Source organism: Tachysurus fulvidraco, chromosome 18 (genome assembly GCF_022655615.1).
Source record: "Tachysurus fulvidraco isolate hzauxx_2018 chromosome 18, HZAU_PFXX_2.0, whole genome shotgun sequence".
Taxonomy (NCBI): domain Eukaryota; kingdom Metazoa; phylum Chordata; class Actinopteri; order Siluriformes; family Bagridae; genus Tachysurus; species Tachysurus fulvidraco.
In genome coordinates, this window is record NC_062535.1 from 16,757,507 (window position 1) to 16,770,019 (window position 12,513).

The 12,513-nt window shown below is 37.7% G+C and overlaps 1 protein-coding gene across 3 annotated transcripts in view; it reads left to right on the top strand.

Annotated features, from left to right (window-relative positions):
- Positions 1 to 6,782: 6,782 nt before the first annotated feature.
- Positions 6,783 to 12,513, top strand: part of golga7ba (golgin A7 family, member Ba) — a 10,444-nt gene continuing 4,713 nt past the window's right edge. For 2 of the 3 annotated variants that reach the window (XR_003439043.2, XM_027136460.2), the window contains exons 1-2: positions 8,575 to 8,801; positions 11,973 to 12,098. Coding sequence is in view for 2 of the 3 variants with exons in the window: in XM_027136460.2 (XP_026992261.2) it covers positions 8,742 to 8,801; positions 11,973 to 12,098 (186 nt within the window). In the remaining variant the exon portion in view is untranslated. Of the gene's footprint in view, positions 7,018 to 8,574; positions 8,802 to 11,972; positions 12,099 to 12,513 lie in introns of those variants that run through there. The other variant, XM_027136461.2, reaches the window with a different exon arrangement.

A 12,513-nucleotide genomic window follows, 5' to 3' on the forward strand; every position in this document is an offset into this window, starting at 1 on the left:
CTATATAAGACTCAGTACTTACATACTATATAAGACTCAGTACTTACACACTATATAAGACAGTACTTACACACTATATAAGACTCAGTACTTACACACTATATAAGACAGTACTTACACACTATATAAGACTCAGTACTTACATACTATATAGACTCAGTACTTACATACTATATAAGACTCAGTACTTACACACTATATAAGACTCAGTACTTACACACTATATAAGACTCAGTACTTACATACTATATAAGACTCAGTACTTACACACTATATAAGACTCAGTACTTACTAAGACTCAGTACTTACACACTATATAAGACTCAGTACTTACACACTATATAAGACTCAGTACTTACACACTATATAAGACTCAGTACTTACACACTATATAAGACAGTACTTACACACTATATAAGACTCAGTACTTACACACTATATAAGACTCAGTACTTACATACTATATAAGACTCAGTACTTACACACTATATAAGACTCAGTACTTACACACTATATAAGACTCAGTACTTACACACTATATAAGACTCAGTACTTACATACTATATAAGACTCAGTACTTACACACTATATAAGACTCAGTACTTACTAAGACTCAGTACTTACACACTATATAAGACTCAGTACTTACATACTATAATAAGACTCAGTACTTACAACACTATATAAGACTCAGTACTTACACACTATATAAGACTCAGTACTTACACACTATATAAGACCTCAGTACTTACATACTTATAAGACTCAGTACTTACACACTATATAAGACTCAGTACTTACTAAGACTCAGTACTTACACACTATATAAGACTCAGTACTTACACACTATATAAGACTCAGTACTTACACACGATATAAGACAGTACTTACACACTATATAAGACTCAGTACTTACTAAGACTCAGTACTTACACACTATATAAGACTCAGTACTTACACACTATACAAGACTCAGTACTTACACACTATATAAGACAGTACTTACACACTAAGACTCAGTACTTACACACTATATAAGACAGTACTTACACACTATATAAGACTCAGTACTTACACACTATATAAGACTCAGTACTTACACACTATATAAGACTCAGTACTTACACACTATATAAGACTCAGTACTTACACACTATATAAGACTCAGTACTTACACACTATATAAGACTCAGTACTTACATACTATATAAGACTCAGTACTTACACACTATATAAGACTCAGTACTTACTAAGACTCAGTACTTACACACTATATAAGACTCAGTACTTACACACTATATAAGACTCAGTACTTACACACTATATAAGACAGTACTTACACACTATATAAGACTCAGTACTTACTAAGACTCAGTACTTACACACTATATAAGACTCAGTACTTACACACTATACAAGACTCAGTACTTACACACTATATAAGACAGTACTTACACACTAAGACTCAGTACTTACACACTATATAAGACAGTACTTACACACTATATAAGACTCAGTACTTACACACTATATAAGACTCAGTACTTACACACTATATAAGACTCAGTACTTACACACTATATAAGACTCAGTACTTACACACTATATAAGACTCAGTACTTACACACTATATAAGACTCAGTACTTACATACTATATAAGACTCAGTACTTACTAAGACTCAGTACTTACACACTATATAAGACTCAGTACTTACATACTATATAAGACTCAGTACTTACACACTATATAAGACTCAGTACTTACATACTATATAAGACTCAGTACTTACACACTATATAAGACTCAGTACTTACTAAGACTCAGTACTTACACACTATATAAGACTCAGTACTTACACACTATATAAGACTCAGTACTTACACACTATATAAGACTCAGTACTTACACACTATATAAGACTCAGTACTTACATACTATATAAGACTCAGTACTTACACACTATATAAGACTCAGTACTTACTAAGACTCAGTACTTACACACTATATAAGACTCAGTACTTACACACTATATAAGACTCAGTACTTACACACTATATAAGACAGTACTTACACACTATATAAGACTCAGTACTTACACACTATATAAGACAGTACTTACACACTATATAAGACTCAGTACTTACACACTATATAAGACAGTACTTACACACTATATAAGACTCAGTACTTACATACTATATAAGACTCAGTACTTACACACTATATAAGACAGTACTTACACACTATATAAGACTCAGTACTTACACACTATATAAGACAGTACTTACACACTATATAAGACTCAGTACTTACATACTATATAAGACTCAGTACTTACACACTATATAAGACTCAGTACTTACACACTATATAAGACTCAGTACTTACACACTATATAAGACTCAGTACTTACATACTATATAAGACTCAGTACTTACACACTATATAAGACTCAGTACTTACTAAGACTCAGTACTTACACACTATATAAGACTCAGTACTTACACACTATATAAGACTCAGTACTTACACACTATATAAGACTCAGTACTTACACACTATATAAGACAGTACTTACACACTATATAAGACTCAGTACTTACACACTATATAAGACTCAGTACTTACATACTATATAAGACTCAGTACTTACCACTATATAGACTCAGTAACTTACACACTATATAAGACTCAGTACTTACACACTATATAAGACTCAGTACTTACATACTATATAAGACTCAGTACTTACACACTATATAAGACTCAGTACTTACTAAGACTCAGTACTTACACACTATATAAGACTCAGTACTTACATACTATATAAGACTCAGTACTTACACACTATATAAGACTCAGTACTTACACACTATATAAGACTCAGTACTTACACACTATATAAGACTCAGTACTTACATACTATATAAGACTCAGTACTTACACACTATATAAGACTCAGTACTTACTAAGACTCAGTACTTACACACTATAAAGACTCAGTACTTACACACTATATAAGCTCAGTACTTACACACTATATAAGACAGTACTTACACACTATATAAGACTCAGTACTTACTAAGACTCAGTTACTTACACACTATATAAGACTCAGTACTTACACACTATAAAAGACTCAGTACTTACACACTATATAAGACAGTACTTACACACTAAGACTCAGTAATTACACACTATATAAGACAGTACTTACACACTATATAAGACTCAGTACTTACACACTATATAAGACTCAGGTACTTACCACACTATATAAGACTCAGTACTTACACACTATATAAGACTCAGTAATTACACACTATATATTACTCAGTACTTACACACTATATAAGACTCAGTACTTACATACTATATAAGACTCAGTACTTACTAAGACTCAGTACTTACACACTATATAAGACTCAGTACTTACATACTATATAAGACTCAGTACTTACACACTATATAAGACTCAGTACTTACATACTATATAAGACTCAGTACTTACACACTATATAAGACTCAGTACTTACTAAGACTCAGTACTTACACACTATATAAGACTCAGTACTTACATACTATATAAGACTCAGTACTTACACACTATATAAGACTCAGTACTTACACACTATATAAGACTCAGTACTTACACACTATATAAGACTCAGTACTTACATACTATATAAGACTCAGTACTTACACACTATATAAGACTCAGTACTTACTAAGACTCAGTACTTACACACTATATAAGACTCAGTACTTACACACTATATAAGACTCAGTACTTACACACTATATAAGACAGTACTTACACACTATATAAGACTCAGTACTTACACACTATATAAGACAGTACTTACACACTATATAAGACTCAGTACTTACACACTATATAAGACAGTACTTACACACTATATAAGACTCAGTACTTACATACTATATAAGACTCAGTACTTACACACTATATAAGACAGTACTTACACACTATATAAGACTCAGTACTTACACACTATATAAGACAGTACTTACACACTATATAAGACTCAGTACTTACATACTATATAAGACTCAGTACTTACACACTATATAAGACTCAGTACTTACACACTATATAAGACTCAGTACTTACACACTATATAAGACTCAGTACTTACATACTATATAAGACTCAGTACTTACACACTATATAAGACTCAGTACTTACTAAGACTCAGTACTTACACACTATATAAGACTCAGTACTTACACACTATATAAGACTCAGTACTTACACACTATATAAGACAGTACTTACACACTATATAAGACTCAGTACTTACTAAGACTCAGTACTTACACACTATATAAGACTCAGTACTTACACACTATACAAGACTCAGTACTTACACACTATATAAGACAGTACTTATACACTATATAAGACTCAGTACTTACACACTATATACGACTCAGTACTTACACACTAAGACTCAGTACTTACACACTATATAAGACTCAGTACTTACACACTATATAAGACTCAGTACTTACACACTATATAAGACTCAGTACTTACACACTATATAAGGACACCATGAGTTTAAGCTTATAAAACATTTTACTTAAGCCGATATTTACACTGTTAATTACTCATTATTAACTGACCAATTAATCGTTCATAACTATTTATCACTATTCAAATGAGCCTCAGCCACACGGTCTTAGGGAGGAAACACTTTTGCTTTATTGGTGTAACCGGAAAAATATGATGACAAAATATGTGTTGTTTTAAGAAACTTGTACGTCTAAGATGGTGTAGTGTAAGTGAGTCTGCCATTCCAAAATATCTGAATATCAGAGTATAACAAAAAGCACAGTGGCTTAGTGATGAACGTGTGTGTGTGTGTGTGTGTGTGTGTGTGTGTGTGTGTGTGTGTGTGTGTGTGTGTGTGTGTGTATAGTTTCCTCAAGGGTTCTCCAGTTTCCTCCCCCAGTCCAAAGATGCGCTGAAGCTGATTGTTCTCTTTAAATGTGATGGGGTCAAACCGCTGGTGGAGGTTCCCTGTGTAAGAAAAATGCTACAGAAAATGCACAAGTGGATGAATGGATGGATGGATGGATGGATGGATAGATAATAATAATAATAATAATAATAATAATAATAATAATAATAATAATAAACTTTATTTTCTATAGTACCTTTAAAAGTAGCATCTCAAATATATAAAAACACACCACATAAGAACATACTATCAAAACAAGAAAGGTTAAAAAATAAATTTCAAGTAAAAGCTTCCCTAAAGAAATAAGCTTTAAGGGAGGATTTAAAGACCCTCAGGGATTCTGCTTGCTTAATCCGAACAGGCAGGAATTCCAGAGTCTTGGAGCTACAGAAGAAAATTCTCTTTCACCCAGAGATATTAAGCGGGTATGTGGGACGATTAAAAGGCCAGTTTCCGAAGCCCGGAGGGCAGGAACAGGTGTGTAGGGGGCTAAAAGCTCAGTAAGGTAGTGAGGAACCAAACCATCCAAAGCTTTGTAGCTAAGCATAAGAACTTTAAAATCCACCTGAAATCTGACAGGGAGCCAATGTAAGGACTCCAAGACCGGAGTGATGTGATCTCTTGTCCTAGTTCCAGTCAGGATTCGGGCGGCTGAGTTTTGAACGAGAAAACACAAATATATTAATCCACTTTTTAGCCGATGTCTTTCCAGTGTTCTGAACATGGGGAACAAATATGGATCACAAAGCAGACATGGGAGTAAGTCACACATGTGCAAGTCAAATCAAATCAAATCAAATTTTATTTGTCACATACACATACATACAGGGTACAATATGGAGTGAAATGCTTTATGTCCAGTATAAGAATAAAAACTATTAAAAAAACGTATAAAAAAGCAAAAAATAAAATGAGAATAAAATAATAAGTATAAACTATATAAAAATATGAAATATATGGAGAATATGAAGAAATAATGTATATACATATACATTATACATATACATAAATGTGTATGTTTTTTAAAAAAGATTGTCCTTAAAGTGTCCATGTGTAGTATGGTGTGTAAATAGTGTACTGTAGTGGCACTGTACTGTGCTGTGCAAGTCCATAGTTAAAGTGTCCATAGAATGACCAGGTGAAGTATGGTGTGTAAATAGTGTATGGAGTGTATAAAGTGGCACTGTGCTGTGCAAGTCCAGAGTTAAAGTGACAGTACAAAAACACAAGTAAAAGTCTCAAGTCATGAATGTCAATCAAATTAACAGTGACGTGACATACGGCTAAGTACGGTGACCCATACTCAGAATTCGTTCTCTGCATTTAACCCATCCAAAGTGCACACACACACACACAGCAGTGAACACACACACCGTGAACACACACCCGGAGCAGTGGGCAGCCATTTATGCTGCGGCGCCCGGGGAGCAGTTGGGGGGTTCGGTGCCTTGCTCAAGGGCACCTCAGTCGTGGCCGGCCCGAGACTCAAACCCACAACCTTTGGGTTATGAGTCAGACTCTCTAACCATTAGGCCACGAAAGCCCCCTATTCAAGTCGAGTCTTTTAATTCTAAATCTCAATTTTGCGACTTAAGTCTGACTCGAGTCAAGTCATATGACTCAAGTCCCCCATCTATGTCACAAAGTCCACATCACGCGGTAGTTTTCTTCTCTTCTGCTTGTTCTTACACAGAGATCCTTTGTTGCACATTATCTTTGACATATATATATGACATATATATGAGCGACAGCCTCATAATCCTGTGAGAAAGTGTAAAGGGTTGTAGGATGCATCACTGAAGAGCTTTAAAAGTGGCCTAGATGCTGAAGGCGCCTCAGCAGGACGCACTGATCGGATTGTGACGCATCCAGATGCCTTCGTGCTGGATTTTAAAGACACGCCCTCCGCCCTCTCTCTCTCTCTCAGTTCATCCATCTATCCGTTCATCCTCTGGCTGCAGTCTGTCGCCCGCGTGACCCGTTAAAACCGATTTAGCGATTGGTTGCATGGCAACATGGCGACGGAGGTAAGAATCTGTTTTGATCTCGTCTCAGATTTCATCTCAGTCCTGCAGCGTTTTAACGCGTCGTTAGCGTTCAGACAGAAAAGCCGTGTTCATACACTGGATTTTAGAAGATGCTTCGGTGTCTTACTCGATCAGAAGATGACACAGAAGTGTAGAAACACAGCCGAGCTGAAACCTCTGCAGCCTCCTTCATCTGTCAACGCTGTTTAATTCACCACATGGTGATCCATCAAACCTGCAATGTTTTAGTCTCAGTTACGACGAAATGAATGGCGTTAACACTGTGGTTTTATCAACACGCTAGAATTTCATCTTCATGATACAATAAAGCTTGTTTAGTGTCATGTCATGGATTAAGTCAGGATTACTGCATTAATATAAAAACACACCAAAGTTGATCTATACTACACGATACAGTAGCTCAGGTCCTAGGTTCATGCATAACATCTCTGCACCTATTGATGAAACCTGAAAGTTTATCTGTAAAAACAATTGTACATAATGACACATTAAGACGAGCACATACTAATTACAGGCACAGAAGAAATATCTGTAGTTTTTCCTTGTCACACTTGTGTAATATAGTGTATAATATGACGTAGGTATCATTTTCTTTAATTGTCCTCGGCCTACTTATCTGATGGTCATGAACATTAGATTAGATTAGATTAGATTAGATTAGATTAGATTCAACTTTATTGTCATTACACATGTACACACAAGTACAAGGCAACGAAATGCAGTTTGGGTCTAACCAGAGTGCAATAGTAGCAAGTGCAGGATATAGTGTTTACAAGAGTTAAATGAATTAAATAAAATGGTAATATAGGAGTAATTTACAGATGTGTGTGTACTGTAAACATAATATACAGATGGCTATAACTATAAACTGAAATTTACAGAAGGATATGTGCTATAACAAAATATATGGCTACTACTATAAACAGTAATTTACAGATGTGTATGTACTATGAATATAATATATAGATAAATATATTTGTACTATGAACATACACTGAACACCACAATGGAGTAACGTACAGTCTGCAAAAAAGGGCAATTTAGTGTATTTTGTGGTCACTAGTATGCTATATTGTTATAGCAAAGGTGTACACGTGCTATACTGAACTTTACCAGGTGAATATTGTACACCTTTAAATGTAAGGTATACAGATAAATGGACACTAAGTAGATTTACAGTATTGCTACGCTGCTTTTATTTATTTATTTTGGGCACGTGTGTTGGAAAGAAAACCCTGTATTTTTTTTTTATTTTATTTAAAAAAAAAAAAGTAAGTAAATAAATAAATAATTAAAAATAGTAAAACAACTTTATTTATTTATTTGTTTGTTTGTTTGTTTGTTTGTTTGTTTATAAATAAAACACAAGATATGGCGCGTGCTCGCTATGCTGGCGTCCTGTCAGCGGGAGTCAAATAAAAATCAAATCGAGCCCTCGAGTAAAAGTGTGTGTGTGTGTGTGTGTGTGTGTGTGCGTGCGTGTGTGTGTGTGTGTGTGTGTGGTGTGTGTGTGTGTTGGGGGGGGGGGGGGTTTGTGACGTGGCAGCCGAGCTGGGACATCAAAGAGGATAAAGCGCGTCCAAGCTCAGCACTTACACGTTCTACATTTCTGTGGAGTTTCGGAATTTACATATTTGTTTATTCGGTGTTTGTTGTTTTTTTCCTTTAAAGTAAATCACGTAATAAAAGCAAACAGCTCGGTAATGCTTTCAGCACCGCGGACAGCCACCGGGAGAACCACACTGCCCTACTGTCACCAGTCTGTAAGCGCGCGCGCAAACGCTTTCCGGTTCTGTGTTGTTTTGTAGCTGCTTCTACTTAATGGCTGCTGGAAGGAAACTAAGATTTTTTTCTTTTAAACTCGTTTTTTAATCCATTGTGTTGAATAACTTCTTTGTGCTTTAATAGATCCCAGCAGACGTCCCGTGGTGTAACCTTGAGCAGGACGGTCTCGTTTTTTATCCTCCAGATCTCTGATTAGTGATGAACACGAGATAGACAGAGAAATGCACCAGATATATAAAGCTCAATGGAATTTAATTAGCAAATAACCTGTCATAGTTATAGCCAGGTTGTGTGATTGATTTGCTATCAAGTAGTGTGTGTGTGTGTGTGTGTGTGTGTGTGTGTGTGTGTGTGTGTGTGTGTGTGTGTGTGTGTGTGTTTGTGTGTGTGTGTGTTTGTGTGTGTGTGTTTGTGTTTGTGTGTTTGTGTGTGTGTGTGTGTGTGTGTGTGTGTGTGTTTGTGTGTGTGTGTGTGTGTGTGTGTGTGTTTGTGTGTTTGTGTGTGTGTGTTGTGTGTGTTTGTGTGTGTGTGTTTGTGTTTGTGTGTGTGTGTGTGTGTGTGTGTGTTGTGTGTGTGTGTGTTTGTGTGTGTGTGTTGTGTGTGTGTGTGTGTGTGTGTGTGTGTTTGTGTGTGTGTGTTGTGTGTGTGTGTGTGTGTTTGTGTTTGTGTGTGTGTGTGTGTGTGTTTGTGTGTGTTGTGTGTGCATTTGTGTGTGTGTGTGTGTTTGTGTGTCTGTTTGTGTGTGAGTCTGTGTGTGTTTGTGTGTGTGTTGTAATATTCCTGATTAAAGATAATCCTGCTTTTGTTTATTTACACCATAAACATCTGGCACTCTTGACCTCGCTAACAGATCGTTGAAGTTTGTTGTTAGATATCGGTCTGTACTTGCTGATTTTGATTGCACGAATTTGCGGTAGAAGACCCTCGATGATGGACCCATGTTCGGTTAGAGACGAATGGAGCTCCTGATGTTCGTGAACTGATCTGAGCAAAATGGTGGAACTCGGATGGTTCATGGATAAAGACTGCTTGATTTGACTTGACGGATATTGAACACTTGGTGCTAATTTGCTTGCAGTTTAAACCCCAGTTCTTTGTCCTTTTGCTGAACCACTGGAGGAACCGTGACGCTTTGTGATGATCTTTAATCGTGAATTTGTCAATTTAGGGCAGAATGACTGCTGGATAAAAGCTCAATCACATATCAAAACAAAGCCTCTTGAAATGTCCACATTGTGTCACTAATATTGCTGCAGTGGTTCATTATATTACAGAAATACGGTAACGCAAACCAAGCGGACGTGTGACACTGTTGTTTCATGTTAGAACCCATTTGGTGAATCAGGCCATGAGACAAAACGATGGCTGTGTAAGCCTTAATAAATCAAAAGAGACCAGGATAACAGCTTCAGGATGATGTGTCTCACTGCATCTGTTTGTGTATGTGTGTAGAGAGAATGCTGCTATGAATTGACTCCCCAGACCAGTATCACCTCGGGCGTTATCGATCGGTTGTGGTTTTGGACAGAATTTGGCCGACGGCAGCAGCTCTGCATCCATTATTAATGAAGAGTTTAGTATCAACAGGCCGGAGCGTTTAGTGGGTCTGCGACACGCTCACAGAGACGGAGAGAGACAGAAAGTGGAACATTCACATCCATCACACGTGACGGGTTTCATACTCGACCGCTACGGCATGTAGCGGAGTCATGAAGCAGCTGCGAAGCAGTAAATCAGCAGCGAGACTTAATCACATTTAGCTTTAGCTCCAGCTCTCGAAGCTCACGGTCTGGACTAACAGTCTGAGGCTCGCTTCCTGACAGACGCCGTCTGCTGACATTATACTGTAGATCATATGAGATGATGTACATATACAGTTAGTATTCTGATTAGATCTGAAACAAAGGCATGTTCGGTTTTCACCACAGCTGCAAATCAAATCTTTGTTATAAATCAATGTCATGGATTTCTTGTCTTTGAAACATATTTATTTTCCGATTTGTTACCTTAGTTTTTTTTAGATTTTGTCCTAAATAAAGCAGCATTAAGTTAACACACATCATCACTCTGTAATAGTAACGTTTAATTAAAAAGCTGCAATTATCTGTAGAAACGTGTTGAAACGATACCAAGCAGCAACGAGCTAAAAACTCACACTGGTTCTCCAAGATGGCCGTCCTGCTGAAGTCAAGTGTTTAACTGCACAGTGACATTTCACAGTGACCATGTTTCTAGATGTCAGCGTGTCCTGCTGTGTCCCGAGTGAAGGATGAGGTGAAGTTAGGGGAGAGATCACGTCTCGTTGCGCCTACGTTGTTTGGATATCGTGAACGTTGCTGTGGCTGTGAGACTGCGGCACTCAGAGGTCGATCGGAGGTCAGAGGCTTGTGGTTACGGGCTCACGTCTTGCTTTTAGAGCTGTAATGAGCAGCATGTTGAATCAGAGATGCACTTTAAACCCCAGACTCTGAGGAGATCATCGTTCACGACTGATCTTGATGTCACAGTCATTACACTGACACTGAAGGTGGAGCTTCATCTGTGTTAATGGCTGTGATGTAAAGTGTATCCTAATGTTAATCACACACTGAGGTCTCATTACCACACACAACCACAACGTCATGGCTGATATGGAAACAGCAAAAGGACCAATGCTGGGAAAGCAGGGTCAGGGTCCTGATGATGTGCTGTCGGGTTACTGATGATGTCGCTGACAGGTTACTGATGATGTCACTGACAGGTTACTGATGATGTCACTGACAGGTTACTGATGATGTCACTGTCAGGTTACTGATGATGTCACTGTCGGGTTACTGATGATGTCACTGTCAGGTTACCAATGATGTCACTGTCAGGTTACCGATGATGTCGCTGTCGAGTTACTAATGATGTCACTGTCAGGTTACCGATGATGTCGCTGTCGAGTTACTAATGATGTCACTGTCAGGTTACCGATGATGTCGCTGTCGGGTTACTGATGATGTGTGACATTTAACTGTCATTTGCTCTGCGCATCCCGAAAGCTGTGAAACTAGAACATAAACATAAAAAATATGGAATCTGCATAAACTGACACTGTGTGTGTGTGTGTGTGTGTGTGTGTGTGTGTGTGTGTGTGTGTGTGTGTGTGTGTGTGTGTGTGTGTAAAGTTCCATAATCTACAGGAGCTGAGGCACAGTGCATCTCTGGCTAATAAAGTATTTATCCAGAGAGATTACACTGAGGGAACTGTCTGCAAATTCCAGACCAAATTCTCCTCCGAACTGGACAGCAGGGTGACACACACACACACACACACACACACATACACACACACACACACACACACACACACACAGAAACACACACACACACACACACACACACCCACACACACACACCCACAACACACATACACACACACCCACACACACACACACACACACACACAACACACATATCCACACACAACAACAACACCCATATTACACACACACATACACACACACACACACACCACATCCACCACACCACCACACCAACACAGCACCACACACACCCACATACACACACATACACACAACCACACATACACACCACACACACACACACACACATACACACACACAACACACACACACACCCACACACACACAGCACACCACCACACACACACACCCCCACACACACACACAAAAACACACACCCACA